The sequence below is a fragment of the Pecten maximus genome, chromosome 3, assembly GCF_902652985.1.
Source record: "Pecten maximus chromosome 3, xPecMax1.1, whole genome shotgun sequence".
Taxonomy (NCBI): domain Eukaryota; kingdom Metazoa; phylum Mollusca; class Bivalvia; order Pectinida; family Pectinidae; genus Pecten; species Pecten maximus.
The window spans coordinates 8,870,027-8,886,634 of record NC_047017.1 but is presented as its reverse complement, the minus strand read 5'-3'; the positions used below and the strand labels follow the sequence as shown (position 1 = coordinate 8,886,634).

Genomic DNA, 16,608 nt, shown 5'->3' with positions numbered 1-16,608 from the left:
GTCGTGATTTTTCTGTCTCAAAACAACGTTTCATTTCTTGGTTGGCCACCATACTGGTCAGATATGTCCTCAATCGAGCATTTGTGGGACGAGCTAAAATGGAGGGTTAGAAAGCGCGTAACGTCACATGTAACGTCGCTCGACTCACGCTGGCCCTTATTCAAGAGTGGAATAATATCCCTCAAAGGGCAATGAACACCTTGATGGGGTCAATGTTAAGGAGAGTAGGAGCAGCGACTGATGCCAGGGGTGGACACGCACTCTTCTGATTTGGATCAGGAAACGGCGTAGGGCACCCTTGATTTAACGGTATTCACGCAAACACCGTCTGTGATGGGACAATGAAAGTAATGAAAATGTATTCAGTAATGATAAAATAATCGAGAAACTCGCAGCTTGGACACATCATCAAAGAATCATGTAAAACTGTCGAATATAAAAAAGCATCCTCGTTTCCAAGACGTCATTCTATATTAAATAGAAACCAATCAGCATAACGCCTTCAGTATACAAACTCTTCAGTTTAGAGGGTGAAATATAGAAAAAAAAGTGCATGCAAAAATAAGGCTACGCCCATTAAGGCTCTTGCTAGTCTGAGAACGGGAATATGGCCAGGGACAGAGAACGGCGTACATTCTTCTCGTGACGATAAACAAATCACACAATACAAATAGAATCGGATTTTTTTTTTATAAAATATGCAAACAGGATACAATAGTAATGTAAAATTATACAAAACTTTTAACAATGCAAATGAATCAGTAAACGGTATCTTCTTTTTTTCCGGCAACAAATGCCTTTCTGTGTTCATCTATTGCTTATTGTTTAAAATCACATGATCTACGATAATCACGTGTAAACTATATGTCCAGTTTTCAGGAAAATGGCTCTCGAATTGAAGAACGGAATTTTAAAAGAAATACCTCAACTGGGTTTGTTCTCGCTGTAACAATGGAACATTGCTCATGTCATGCCTATATTTAAGGCCAATGACGTAAGTATTGTCTCTATTTACAGACCTATTTACAATTTTTTAATAAAAAATGACCTTATTTATAAGTATCAGGACTGGATTCCTACCAACCCACTCCACAACACATCAACTTATTGAAATGTATCATTCAATCATTTCTTCGTTAGAACATCATGAACATTCTATCTTATTTTTGTGTGATTTTTCTAAGACCGCGTGTGGCACAAAGGCCTCTTACATAAACTCGACAATTATTGTATCTCCGGACCTCTTCTTCGGTAGGTGGAGAGTTATCTTTCAAAAAGAAATCAAGCGGTATTTATCAATGATTCACTTTCCTCTCTTAAGCCCATAAATGCTGGTGTTCCCCAAGGGTCAGTTCTTGGTCCACTTTTCTTTCTACTATACATAGATGATATTTTCTTTAATCTTTCATCTCTATTACGGCTTTTCGCTGACGATACATCTTTATCCTACTCGTCATATGACATCAACCTTATTGAGACGGAGGCTAGACGCGATTTATTAAAACTTGAAATTTGTTCCAACGAATGGCTTATGTCCTTCAATCCTGATAAAACTGAAGCCCTCGTTCGTAATATCAACTGGACAATTTCCTTTTTGTCCCGTCTTTTTTACATTCGACAATACCCCGATTAAAATAACAAACCACCATATGCACCTAGGAGTCATTCTTTCCTATGATTGAAGTGGAGCACACATGTAGAATCTATACATGTAGTCCATAAACTAAATATATAGCCACCCTCCGTAAATTAAAACTTATTCTAAACATGAACACATTATAAAAAATGTACCTTACCTATATACGACCATTACTTGAATATGCGTGTGAAGTATGGGACAACTGCAGTACCACAAGCTCATTGTTATTAGAAAAGATAAATCTAGAGGTCACACGAATAGTCACAGGGCTGCCCATATTCACAAAAAACAGAGTTCTTATATCTAGAAACCGGTTGGTTACACCTTTCGAAGAGAGGAGATGCTGGGAAACTCTCCTTATTCTATTCTATAGTCAATAATCTGGTACGTTTGTTTTCTTATCGACCTACTGCCAATGTATATTGGCAACATTGCTCCTTATAATTTACGAAATGCAGATTTATTTAGGGAACAACACTTTCGTCTACAATTATCAAAAAACTCTTTCTTTCCCTCTACTTCAAAACTGTGCAATGACTTAAATAACACTATCAGAAACTCGCCTTCTTTAAGTTCCTTCAAATATAATCTAAAAAAATATATGACAGTAAACAGAATATGTCAAGCATTTTATCAGCTTTGGTCCTCGAAAACTAAATATTCTACACAACAGAATAAGAAATAGAGCAGGTGCACTAAGTTATGACCTTTTTAGAGCCAATCTCGTTCATCCCTGTGAAGATTCCCATCATATTTCCCTGTAAAATAACTTAAGAGGAACTTTTAATGCTGATTAACCTGGTACGGTCATGTTAATGTACTTTGCAATGGTGACACAAATATTTCCTCAGATGACAGTATAAAAATCATCAAAGTTGTGCAAAACTTCTTAAGAAGGTCGGGAAGATTCGACTAACTATCACTTCCTACCCCCCCCCCCCCCCCCCCCCCACCCCCCCCCCCCCCCCCCCCCCTTCTTTTCGTGCCATTTTCCTATAATTACAAAAACAACTTAATCCAAAATGCTCCATTTATCCATATAATATATAAGTGGTTTTTTTCCTCTAATCGGTTAAGTATAATTGAATTCATTCCAAACATGTACAGGTCGTGTTTCTGATCCATCCCAATCCGGGCGGCACATGTGAAACGGATATAATCGAAGGAAAAAGAGATACCTATGAGAATGAAACTTTGCACAGGATGTGATGAACATTTAGTACAAGCTGAAAGATTCGAATAGCGATTAGAATAATCGGAACCACCACCCAGCAGCCATTTAACTTTATATGGACCTACCCCCTACCCCTTCCTGTCCACCCCCTCTCCCCCTCTCTCTCTCCTATAAAAATACTATTTCTGATATGTCAATTATTATATTTTCGTTTCTTTATCACATTTTTGAATATTTGTATATGCCATCATGTGAATATGCTATTGTCTATTATTGTGTTATTATTATGGGAGAAGTCGTTTATAAGTTGGTAAAACTTGCTAACTAATCCCTTTAATTTGTCAATTTATGGCAATAAATTATGTTCAAAGTAAACAATCGTAATTTAAGATATCTTGACGATTGTTTTCGCTGTTATAATCGTAATTAAAGTGATATTGACGATTATTTTCGCTGTAATAATCATTATAATTACCTACCAATTACTGTACTTACATCCAAAAATCGCATTTCACGCGTCATATTCAAGGTAAAAGAAACGTTTGTTCATGTTTTTCTTTACATACAGTAAGTACCGTAACCCTATATTGTAATATAAAGTTATATCAATTAAACGAGACGTTGTTTTTTTGCGGGGAAAAAATATCGTCGATCCTATGCGTTTAAGGTCCATGTAGATAGCAAATCCAGCGATATTTTATAAACCTATAAATCACTTTTCTGTTGAAATTAAACAGAGCTTTCTGTGTTCTCCTGAAACTTGATTTTTGCGCATGTTTGGCCGAAAATTACAGGTAGCTTAAAATTAAATGTCAAAATTAAGACCCATGGATAGCCATGATACATATTGACACTATTGGTCAAGTTACTTCTATTCCATTGCACCAAAATAGTGTTTTATATGCTTGAAAAATATCACTTGATTTGCTAATTATATAATGAACCTTAAGAGTATTGGTGATTCAGGGGAGGCAAATCTTACTAAATAATCACCGCCCGGATGTCGCACTAACAACTTACACTCGCGTAAACTTATCAATGATATATTCGCCGTAACTACCAACTTGGCCGCAAAACATATTTGAATATGACTAACATGCAAGCGCTTGTCTCAAACAAAAAAAAAAAAAAAAAAAATCAGTAATAAAAATGGTAAATATTTAAATGCAAACAATATGATTTTATTTCAACTCTTCCGTGAAAGGGGAGGGGTCTCATATCACCCAGAAACTCAAACAACATGCATATACAGAATGTATCTATTCTGAAGATAAAGATTTGTCAGTGTTGTTCGGTATCGAACAATAGCAGGTAAAATAAGTCTAAACAAACCAACATTTTCAGTTAATAATTCTGTTAGAGAAAACAAGTATACTAAATGTTTATTCCAAACGTAACTTTACTTCCGCCTTTGTTGTTTGTAACAAAGATTTCTCCCTTATATGTTTTTCATAATTTTGATGAAAACCGTGCTGAGACAGAGTAATCGCCCCTCACTACACTACATTCATTCTGTGACACTCCTTTAGGTGTCACCCTACTAGTACATGTATGCTTTTTCATAACCTTTATTTTAGAGCATTGCTGATTAAAAAAAGGATTCTCATTCACACCACGCTTGTGTAATTGATTAGTTAATTAATGCATTTGATAATTGGGTGAACAAAACTGCCTGTCGTCATATCTACTTCAAATCTACATTGTGACAGTCAAACGAGGTCAAAGTCCTCAACAAATTAACTATATCTTGCCCGAAATTGAAATCTTAAATTAAATATAATTATGTTGCGTTTCCCCCCAGCACCGCGCTAACCTGTTAATATCGTCAATCAATGACCTTATGGCAGTTCAAGGTATTATAATTAGAGCTAATTCCGTTTATATATTTTGTGACACAGATACAGTTAGAATATGCCCTCCAGTGGAACGCTATGATTAATAGACACACACCGCGGTGCACGTATCAGCGGATGTACACACACGTGACCTAGCCCGTCTGATCCTCGTGTGTATAATGTGTGTATACATACATTTATCTACGAAAACCATCTCCTTTGGACGGCCTGAACCGACCTGCGAATATTTGTTAAGGTAAGTCCGATTAGTAAGGTGACCTAAACAAACATTTTATGTACATAATCAGGTAATATATAACCGATATCCTATGATGGATGTGAACTTATTTAACTTAAGGAGATACGATAGAGGTTTATATAACTATATTTCGATGTGAACAGTAACAGGCTTCTACTGAAATTCAAAACGCTTCCTAGCTACAAGTACCAGCTGGAAGCTAGTATTACACAGATAGCGTAGACAGGGTCTCACAGTGAAAACCAAACCAGCATACTCGGCCAAATCTACGTAAACATGGCCGAGGAAACTCTGGCCCCAACACAAGACGTAAGACATTTTGACGGACTTGATATATACCCCTCTGTCCGTCAAAACGTTTATCGTCTGGTGTAGGAGCCAGAGGATACTCGAGCTACGTAAGTAGTAATTCTATTGTTGCTAGTCTATTGTCACTGTACCACAAGTCAGAGGAATTTTATCTGAAATCTGTTACATCTCACCATATACACAGGCTGAATAAAATTAATTACTTGGTTCTCCACAAGATAGGCGAAGTTGATCCAAAATCTTATACATCTCATACGTACATTTAGGCGAAATAAAATCAATTACTTAGTTCTTCACAAGACAGAGGAATTTGATAAAAAAAAATCATCTCGGCTAAGTATTGGTTTTTTTTACGTTTTATTGTGAAAAACAAATTAGGGCATGTTTTTATTTTTTTTTCAATAAATCATTATACATTTGTAATTTATCTTGGCCCATTGTCTTTGCTTCACATTAGTGAACATGCGCTCTGATTTTATGGTTAAATTATATCAGATAAAGCCAGATAGGTCAGGGACCTACATATTGATACCTTGATTTGAGATATACACGTGGTAACCGGGGAACCATCTATACTCTGGTATGTTATCAATTAAATTGACCAAAGTAGTGGTGTCATTATATCGAATGTTGATCCTAAAATGTCGACTAATATATACATCAGGATATACGCAATGAGTAAACATATGAAACGACTTTCAGAGTGCCTCACACTAGTTTAAACATGTTTGAATTATAGCCAAAATAATTACTAAAAATGTATTTGACAACCCGGTGAATAAGGACATAACCGGATAATTTTCTTGATTCTATCTTCTTCGAGGTCAATTGAATAACTGGATAATTTCCTTGATTCTATCTTCCTCGGCGCCAATTAAATGTATATGCATATTTGTACATACGTTGCTATGTCTGCGCATGGACATAAAAAAAACTGTCATTTTTAAGCCCTGGGAGCTGACAGTGCAAGTTAAACACCATTTATACTGGATTTAAAAAGGTTAATAAATAAATACTAATTCAAATTTTCAAATTGCTTCTGAGATGTAACCTATCATACCTTCCGGTCTTTGTATGAAATGGAAGCGCAGACAATTTAGTTTATACTTTGTATCTATAAAAAGGAAGCACAGACAATTTAGTTTATACTTTGTATCTATGAAAAGGAACTGCAGACATTTAAGTTTATAATTTGTATCTATAAAAAAAGAAGCGCAGATAATTTAGTTTATACTTTGTATCTATGAAAAGTAAGTGCAGACATTTTAGTGTATACTTTGTATCTATAAAAGGAAGCGCAGATATTTTAGTTTATACTTTGTATCTATAAAAGGAAGCGCAGACAATTTAGTTTATACTTTGTATCTATAAAAGGAAGCGCAGACAATTTAGTTTATACTTTGTATCTATAAAAGGAAGCGCAGACAATTTAGTTTATACTTTGTATCTATAAAAAAGAAGTGTACACATTTTAGTTTATACTTTGTATCTATAAAAGGAAGCACAGACAATTTAGTTTATACTTTGTATCTATAAAAGGAAGCACAGACAATTTAGTTTATACTTTGTATCTATAAAAGGAAGCACAGACAATTTAGTTTATACTTTTCATCTATAAAAGGAAGAGCAGACAATTTAGTTTATACTTTGTATCTATAAAAGGAAGCACAGACAATTTAGTTTATACTTTGTATCTATAAAAGGAAGCGCAGACAATTTAGTTTATACTTTGTATCTATAAAAGGAAGCACAGACAATTTATTTCATACTTTGCATCTATAAAAGGAAGAGCGGACAATTTGGTTTAAACTTTGTATCTATAAAAAAGAAGTGTACACAATTTAGTTTATACTTTGTATCTATAAAAAGGAAGCGCAGACAATTTAGTTTATACTTTGTATCTATAAAAAGAAAGTTGATATTGTATTCAATATAAGAGGAAGGAAACGTATTAGTAATTAACCGATTTCTTGACATTTTTCACATCCTAAAAACTGGACATGACGTGGATATTACAGGGCAATTATCAGTAGATGATACAATATGAGAAAATTGAAAGAAAGAAATATTGATAATATTTTACACAAATGCAATGGCAAGAGTTCGATGATTTACAACGCACTGGTTGTCAAGGAAAACACGAGCTGAAATGCCTGTACTTCAATATCTACCGCGACTCGAAGATAATTGTTACCAGAGGGAACATTTCTGAAATATTCAGACTTTGTGTATATGTTACTACAGTGTTATATACCTAAGAGCGTTTTTATTGGCTATACTAGTTGGAAATTCATTTGTGACGTCATAATATTGACGTCTTGACTTCATGAATTGTGAATACCGCAACAAACCGACTGTCTTTATTTAAGTACTCCACATTTTGACTATAAAACATGTCCAAAAGGAATTCTTATAAAGTTAAGTAGCTTCAATTTGTTTTTATTTCTTATGCGATTTTATAAAGAATTTTTTTTTTCGTTTTATAAAATGCTACATGAAATGAAAACGTATTTAAGATCCTATATATGTGTTAATTTTAAAATTGATCCGATGACATTATCACTTGATTCTGTTAAAACAATATCAAATGAAAAAAAATACCATTATGAATATATCAGTTACTTACTAGATAATGTAATTTAAATATCATTATCAATTAATCAGTTTCAGAAATAACCATTCTGCAGATAATGGAATTTGACAGTTTACCGAAATTCACAATTTTGGTTGACATTTGGCAATGGAAGCTTCCTGCCGAATTAATTTAATTTGGTTCAGCGGTTTTAGAGACGAAAATGTAAATTGTTTACGACGGACACTACACGACGCCGGACAAAAGCCGATCGCAACAGACATCACCTAAAAACATTAACCTTTAAACAAAATTGGAAACCCTCCATCCCGGCATGCTACAAGCCGAGTACCATTACTGTACCTTGGGCCTTTCGGATATTTTGAGACTAAGGTTTTGACAATTTTCTAACAGATTTCAATCTGTGACCTTGACGATAGGCCAAAGTGATTGCATAAGCTCATGATTACTTCGGGCAGGTGTGCTAATGAATTATGTTTAAGCCTTGAATCGGTAACTTCCGTATGATTGTATTCTGTTAGTTATTGTTAGTTAACTGAAGACCGCAACAGGATGTAGACCTGTACGTGTGTTTGCAAGGAGGAGGAGTAAAAAGAGCGGCGGAGGGGGTGATCTATTACAGAGGATTATTTTGGTCGTTACCATAGTTATGCAAATTGCTAGTAAATTGGGGATATAATTAGATTATTTATTAATTGATTTTATTAGTAGTTGTGACTTTTCCGGTTTCTTGATAAGAGGCCCAGAGGGCCTGTATCGCTCACCTGGTTTCATGAGATATGAAACAAGAATGATGCTTAAGTATATTTGTCACTGGTATTGCTATGTCAATATTTATATCATAAGCACTTTATATGGGTACATGTACATTGGTTTTATTTTAATACTAAAAATGCCAAAAAGTACATTAATCCATGAGATGAAATTGACTTTTGGCACGACCCCATAGGGATGCTACCACACAAATGTGAGTGATATCCATGTTTAGTTTCAGAGAAGAACTTGTTTAGACCAATTGACCCCTCTTGACCATGCCCTCTGCCCCTTGGGGGGTCAGCTCCTTCCTTTATGCAATTTTGAATCCTTACCCAAATAGGATGCTACCATTCAAACCATTGCTAATTAAGTTTCAGAGAATAAGTTGTTTAAATCAATTTAGCCAAATTGACCCCTTTTGGTCCCACCCCTCAGGCCCCTGGCGGCTCGGGTCAACCCCAACATTTGTACAAGTTTGAATCCCCACCCAATAACAAAGCTACCATACAAATGTGAGTAATATCCATTGCTAAGTTTCAGAGAAGAAGTTGTATAAACAAATTGACCAATTTTGGCCCCACCCCTCAGGCCCCCAGGGGGTCAGCCCCACCATTTGTACAATTTTGAATCCCCACCCTATAGGGATGCTACCAGGCAAATATGAGCGATATCCATTGCTTGGTTCCAGAGAAGAAGTCAATTATATGATTATAGCCCGATTGACCATATTTGGCCCCGCCCCTCAGGCCCCTGGGCGGATCGCCTCCGTCATTTGTACAATTTCAAATTCCTACCCCAAGGTGATGCTACCAGTAAAATATGAGAGATATCCATTGCTTGGTTCCAGAGAAGAAGTCAATTATATGAATATAGCCCGATTGGCTATATTTGGCCCCGCCCCTCAGGCCCTTGGGGGGTCAGCCCCATCATTTGTACAATTTTGAATCCCTACCCCATAGTGACGCTACCAGGCAAATATGAGCGATAGCCATTGCTTGGTTTCAGAGAAGAAGTCGTTTATATCAATAGCGCCAAATTGACCCCTTTTGACCCCGCCACAGAGGCCCCCAAGGGGTCAGCCCCATCATTTGTACAATTTTGAGTCCCCTACCCATAGGGATGCTTCTGACCAAATTTGTTCAAATTCTGATCAGCGGTTATGAAGAAGAAGTCAAATAAGTCAATTGTTGACGGACGGACGGACGGACGACAGACGCCACGGTATGGCATAAGCTCACCTTGATCCTTCGGACCAGGTGAACTAATAAATGTATATAAATCTATTGACCTATTACACGTAGGTATATTAAAAAAAAAATATCACTATCTATTATGGTACCCTAAAAAGGCACTGGCTTATAGATACACAGGTGTTGGCCGAGAGTTCGGAACATTTATGCTACTCTATAGTTTTTCAGTATCAACATTTTTTCTCTATAAATTTGCCTAAACTTTGCTGCTGATAGACCGGTTTTAATTTAACTTTACAGTTGAAACAGGTTGGTTCATTTCCGTGGCCATTAACAAAGCTATGGTGAACACATTAAGGAACACGGCGCCGCGGGAAATAGTTGGTTGTTAGCTTTAATTCAAACACAGAAACTATAGATGTTTCAAAATATCATTAAGTCAGACCATACCGGGCATCGAAGCTTTTGTGGCAACAATTCCTGCGAAACTACGATGCAAAAAATATGCATTTGATAAGTTAAAGCAATGCGTACGATTTAGTTTACATCAACACTTTGGTATTTTTTTCTGTGTCTCTAACCGAATAAAATGATTAATAACGGCTAATCTATAGCAATGTAGCTTAATAATAGTCACAGGGTGACAATTTAAATATATCATAGAAAATAAGCCACGTATAGAGGACTGAATGGTTTCCCGTTTAAAATAACATACATTTCACGAGTATGACAGAATGTCGATATTTTCACGAGTGCGATTTTCTTTTTATTGCATTCTATATACTTAAAAAAAAAGATTAAAACTTAATAGTGTCAAAAAGCACTTTCTGCTGTTATCGGAGAATCTGTGCATGAATAGTTAACGTCAAGTGAGTATTTTGTCAAAAAATAGTCTGAATATTTCAGAAATACAGCAAAATAACCAGTTTATCTATCTTCCCTTGGATTGGAAAAATCGGTAAGTTTCAATGAGGTGAATACACAAAGTTCGCTCTCACTGGACAAAAACTTATATTTTCACTGATTTTTCCAATCGAAGCGAAAATAGATTTTGTTTATTTTGCTGTATTTCCGAACTATTCAATTTAGTCTTAGACAAAATACTCACTTGACGTTAGCTATTCATGCATATATTGTCCGCTTTAATTGGGCGGATCAGTCCTTTCAAAATGGCGCCGTCAAGTTGACGTGGAGTAACGTCACAAAAAGATGACGTCATGAATTCCCGCTCCTTTTGACTATTAATTTTTCGATGTTTTTAATTTTGTTTGTAGGTATGTAAAATGCAATAAAAAGAAAATTGAATGGTTTCCCGTTTAATATAACATATTTCACTCGTATGAGAAAATATTTCGATAATTTTCACTCCTGCTTCGCACTAATGAAAATATCGATATTCTGTCACACTCGTTCACTGGTGAAAATACAATATAAGGAGGGAGAAACGTGCCCGCCAGCCTCTCTAGTTAAGCTCGTATGTTCAGTAGCTCGTATATGGTAATCATCATTATGTAAATGGAACAAATATACCGATGCTTATATATCCTAATGCATCCTATTCACGGGAAGGACATTGCAATAAAAACATATCATAATTTTCACAAAGCATTTCACTTAACGTTTTTTCGTCTACGATATTGAGCATTGCAGCAAATAGGAGATACCATAAGTCGTAATTACGAGATAACCAGGTCGTAATTACGAGATAGCTGAGTCGTAATTACGAGATAACCATGTCGTATTTACGACATGTAAAGTCTACTTCATGTAGCTGGCACTAACCGGCTTTCGTAGTAGACATCAAAATAAAGGTGCAGAATAATAGAATCTTTCACCCCTTTTGGGGCGAGATAAGGGATCTCAACCCGAGGAGGCAGATTGTTAACTTCTAAAACACGAGGCTTGCGAGTGTTTGGGAACTTAACAATCTCCTCCGAGGGTTGAGATCCCCCTATCTCATCCCAAAAGGGGTGAATGATTTTTTTCTCTTACCCTGTTTTCCAATCGTAGTGTGAACCAAATCCAAACGTATGTAACAACAGCACGTGGACGGCGGATGACTATTGTGATAAGGCTGCAGCAGACGCTTAACATCTTACGATGTTGATTTCTTACAAAATATAAATTTCGGATTAGGTTGTGAAAAAGAACACTCAGTTAGCCCTGATAAATAATACTTATTTTAATTTCTTTTGTGAATAATATTGATATTCAAACGTTCCGGGTCAGGTCATAGTGACGTCACCCTATCGAGAACAAGAGAACGTTCAAAGAGTACTTGTAGTTTGTCTTTTCCCTAGGGTGAGATAAGAAAATCTCACCCCGGTAAAACTGCGGATATCCCTGTCCATGGTAAGGGGAAATTGTTATGCTTACTTATAGTATCGCTCCTTTGCAGCTGACAGCCAATTGATAGAGAAAATGAACAACTCATTATCCGATTTACTAAGGAAAATTTGAAAAATGTAGACAAATCTTTATAGCACTGTAGTAGTTATGATTAAGATTCAAGTTATACCACTGAGTGTTGGAAGGGAAGACAGGCCACATTAAAACTAGCGGCTATACATAAACACGCCACTTAAGCTTTACAAGCTTTGTAAACTGTTTCATTCAAAATATAGATAGAATTTTCAGAAAAGGTAGGATACAAGTACCAGGTATTAGTCTGGTTTCCAATGGTTCGCATAGTATTAATGCGAAGAGAAAATGTCAATTCAAATTAAAGACTCAGCATTTAACACTGATGTCCACTTAGGACACAGAAACACGCGGTTCTGCAGAGGGCCAATACTTGTCGCCTCTTTCAACCAACATGATTTAAGAAACCTATATTTGAACAAAGCTACCATACAGATATAAAGTAACATACCTAAAATATTTATATACTAATGATAATTTATTTACTTTCAGGGTGACGTAAGCGGTTGATGACGTACCAACTCCTCGTAAAGCTTGGATAGCAATTGCGGGACCTTTTGACCCATAATGCATCTGAAGGTCCCGTTGTTGTCCATCTCCACTCTTCATACATAACCGTCATATGATCTAGCTGTTTTCGTTTTACCCGTCTTAGAATTTTGCGTTCATCGTCGTATGATGCTGCTGTTCCCGTGAATCAACCATCATCATCCATGGATTCATATATTTGTATTAGAAATTAAGTTTAGAAGCAATATCGTTCATCATGGGAAGTTTCCTGGGCCATGCGTTGCCTGGATCGTTCTTCATTGTGGTAGCATTATGGTGGATTGTTAACATTGTGTATTACTTTAATAAAGCGCGCTGGACAGGGCAAACCTTCGTATCCAGACCCAACTTCATAGTGTATCGGAAAACTGGCAACATCATACACATAGAAGCCTTCTTCAAAATAGCATTTGCCATTATTGGAATTATTGGAGAGTTTATTTGGACTCTGAAATATGATTTTGGATTACCTGTTGGAAATGCACAGCACATGACGATGTTTGCTTTCTTTGGGATTTCTGGGTTATGTGATCTTATCGCCCATTACAAAAGAAGTTATGTACCCCCACATATTGACTATGTTGCTCTAATTATGGCTTTCCTGGTGGAGGCTCTTTTGTTTCATTTTCATTTACAAGAGCGATCCTCCCTTGACGTCACCATACATACCCTTCTTGTATATACCATTCTGTCCAACGCGATCATCATCGGTGTGGAATTGAAGATGGTCAACAGTGCTCTGGTCAGTTTGGTCAAGGGATTGTTACTGCTCGTGCAAGGCACTTGGTTTTGGCAGATTGGATTTATTTTGTACAGCCCGTCACGTTTGCCATCCACGTGGCATGCGGAGGATCATGAACATATATTTCTAGCAGTGCTGATATTTGTTTGGCATGTGGCGATTGATTTAGCTGTTTTGTCAGGAACGGGTGTCATAGTGACCATCGTTCAGAGGCGGTTATTTTACGAAACGAGCGGCTACAGAATGGTGGATAGATCTGATTCCCAGTTCTCCAGGACCATGTTCATAGGGAAAGAGGATGTACTGACGGACGAGTCGGATTCGAGCTGATGACCTTTGATTGTGTTGATGGAAAGCCTATTTTACTGTAGGTTGTACACTAGTTATACCTAAGAAACGGTTTCTCGGATAACTTTTAGACACAAAAGATAACAAGAACACTACCACCATAACAAACGCCAGACCATTTATAAATACTTTTGTTTTTCATGGAAAATAAATCTGATAGCTAAAATACTTTAGCTTATTAGTTTTGAAGGGTGCTGTTTTGATGTTTTTACGGTTCGTGAATGACACTTTCAAAGTGACAAATGACACGTTAAATAGCTTTTAGTGCAGTTTACATTACATGCATGTTGTACTGAGGTTGTGAGCTGTCTGTGGCAGGAAATTAAAAGGTGATATCGTCAGGTCTTGGGTATTCAAAACCGAGGCTGTATTCTTATATAACATTTTTGGTGCTGTGGCTGTGAAAAATGAACATCACACTAGCTCCTTTCGCGAAGTATTTGTTTGTAATTTCATGATATTATTAATACATTTGTATGGTTGCAGACTTTTGAAGAAAATAAATTATAGAAAAGTCTTAAACTATAGACTATTACCTGTTTTATCTTTGATTATTCCTAACTATTTTCTGCACAAATCATTGCACTTGTATCAACGATATGAACAAGGGAAGGTAACTCGTATTTACTCGTGTTTGGAAAAAGGAATTTCCATTGCAGTCATTATTAGGGACAAATCCGTAACATTTTCAGCTGAACTTGTTATAAAGTTTGGGAGACCCATCCGTAGCGTAAAGGGCTCACACAACTAACAAAACGTCAATGACAAATTTAATGGCATCAGTGCCAGAGCCTCTAAAAGTTGACAATCAGAAGTTCACAAGCAAAACTGGTCACCGAAAACAGAAGTGACCCCGGACTTTTTGCCCCTGTGTAAATTCGCACACGGGCAAAAATTATATCAAAAATGTCCGTTTTTCAAAAGTTTGATACCTGCAGATGCCATTTAAACAAAAATCTGTCATCAGGATCAAATTCCTGTATGGCTCAGTAGTTAACCAGAACACATTTATATAGGAAATGTCATATAATATATGTATTTTAATAGTCTGTTATTGTCAGTATTAGTATGACTGGATTAATTAGATAGCACCAGATACCGGTAGCACCAAAGACATTTTAAGTAGCTGACAATTTACCGTAAAACCGATTTAATCATGTTATGGCTGGCGAAGTTCCAAGGATGAACTGAAATTCCGGAGATTTGAAGCCGAATCGAAAACATTTAAACAACATATGGAATGCATGTTGTCTGGACCAGTGAAAGGTAAAAGTGAAATTGAAAAATGTAATTACCTGATGATTGGTTTTGGTAGAAAGGTCGGGACTTTATTTAACCTGGAATGTATCCAATGACAAGGCGAAAAATTTGAGGCATATGTAAAGCTACAGTCGAACGTCATCTATAACAGATAACAATTCCAAACAAGAATACAAAGAAATGACGAATCCTTTGAACAAATTGTAACTGATCTACAGATCAAAGTCAAAGACTGTAAATATAACAATGACCTGCGAGAAGAAATGGTGCGCGATAAGATTGTGACAGGTATCAGAAGACCAAAAATTCACGCGAAGTTGATCGACATAGATCTGATTTGACACTGGTCAAGGAGATTGATGATGTGAAAACATACCAAGTATCCCACAGTCAAACTAATACTATGTCGAGCAGAAGTAGAAGCAAAATGTTCAAGATATGGGTAAATGATGAAGTCTACACCACACAAATGCTCCAGTCAAGGGAAAACGTGCAACAAATGAAAGGAAAGAAACCATTTCTCAAGTATGTGTAGACCTAAATTGAAAAAAAGTACAACAGAGACGTATCATCCGATGAACTGTTTTTGGAACACATTGAATTAAACAATGTAATGTCAGTTGATTGGTCAGAAAATTTGGACGTGTGCGAACAAATTTCTATTAGACACGGATGCATCATCATTCCATATAACTAAAATATAAAATATATCTTTCCCACATTGAGGTCATATTTATAGGTAATATAGACTGTATGTTCTTCCTGTTTCACGATAACGCCTTCTTTTTACACACACAATGGGGTAACACTATGGTGATGCTACTTCAGGTTTTAAGCAACTAAAACTCGCCGACGAGAGCAGTAAGCTTTCAACAGTTTATTCGGGAGGTACTGTTTTTGAAGACCATTTGGTATAAAATCTGCCACAGAAGTGTACCAGAGAGTCATTTCAGAATGCTCTGATGTGATGCCATCGTTGATGATTTATTGAAAACATTGAGCAACACGACAAACCTTTGAAGAGGGTTCTTGATCGAGTCGAGAGTACTACTTGAAATTGAGCCCAGACAAGTGTTGATTCCGTCGTAGGTCAAGAATTGACGGATGAAGGTGTTAAATCAAATGACGAGAAAGTTAAGGCCGTCAAAGAAATGAGTCAACCTTTGAACAAAAAAGAATTTCAAACATTCCTAGGGTGTGCTACTTACCTCGGTAAATTCCTACCTAATCTATCGGAGGGAAGTTCATTACTTTGAAGACGACACGTTAAAGACACCGAGTAAGTATGGGAAAAGGAACAAGTCGAAAGTTTACAGAGGCTGAAAGCACCAGTTCTCCGATACTATGACCAAAGAAAAGAACCGACTCTTACTGTTGATGCTAGCTCTACAGGACTTGGATCAGCATTGATCCAAAATGGGCAGTCGATTGCCTATGCCTCGCCTATGTTAACCGAAACCTAGCAGATACAGATTGAAAACGAAACATTGGCAATATTATTACCAATTTATATTTAGTCGAGAGGTCACGATT

At 36.4% G+C, this 16,608-nt stretch overlaps 1 protein-coding gene across 1 annotated transcript; it reads left to right on the top strand.

Moving 5' to 3' along the window:
- The first annotated feature begins 4,784 nt into the window (after positions 1–4,784).
- LOC117323106 (transmembrane protein 45B-like) lies at positions 4,785–14,345 on the top strand. The gene is made up of 2 exons (XM_033878119.1): positions 4,785–4,904; positions 12,669–14,345. The coding sequence occupies exon 2, from the start codon at positions 12,943–12,945 to the stop codon at positions 13,795–13,797; it is 855 nt and encodes a 284-aa protein (XP_033734010.1). The 5' UTR covers positions 4,785–4,904; positions 12,669–12,942; the 3' UTR covers positions 13,798–14,345.
- The last annotated feature ends 2,263 nt before the right edge of the window (positions 14,346–16,608 follow it).

What these genes read in the sequence shown, in the direction of transcription:
- LOC117323106 (XM_033878119.1), top strand. Translation starts at nt 12,943, where the DNA reads ATGGGAAGTTTCCTGGGCCATGCGTTGCCTGGATCGTTCTTCATTGTG.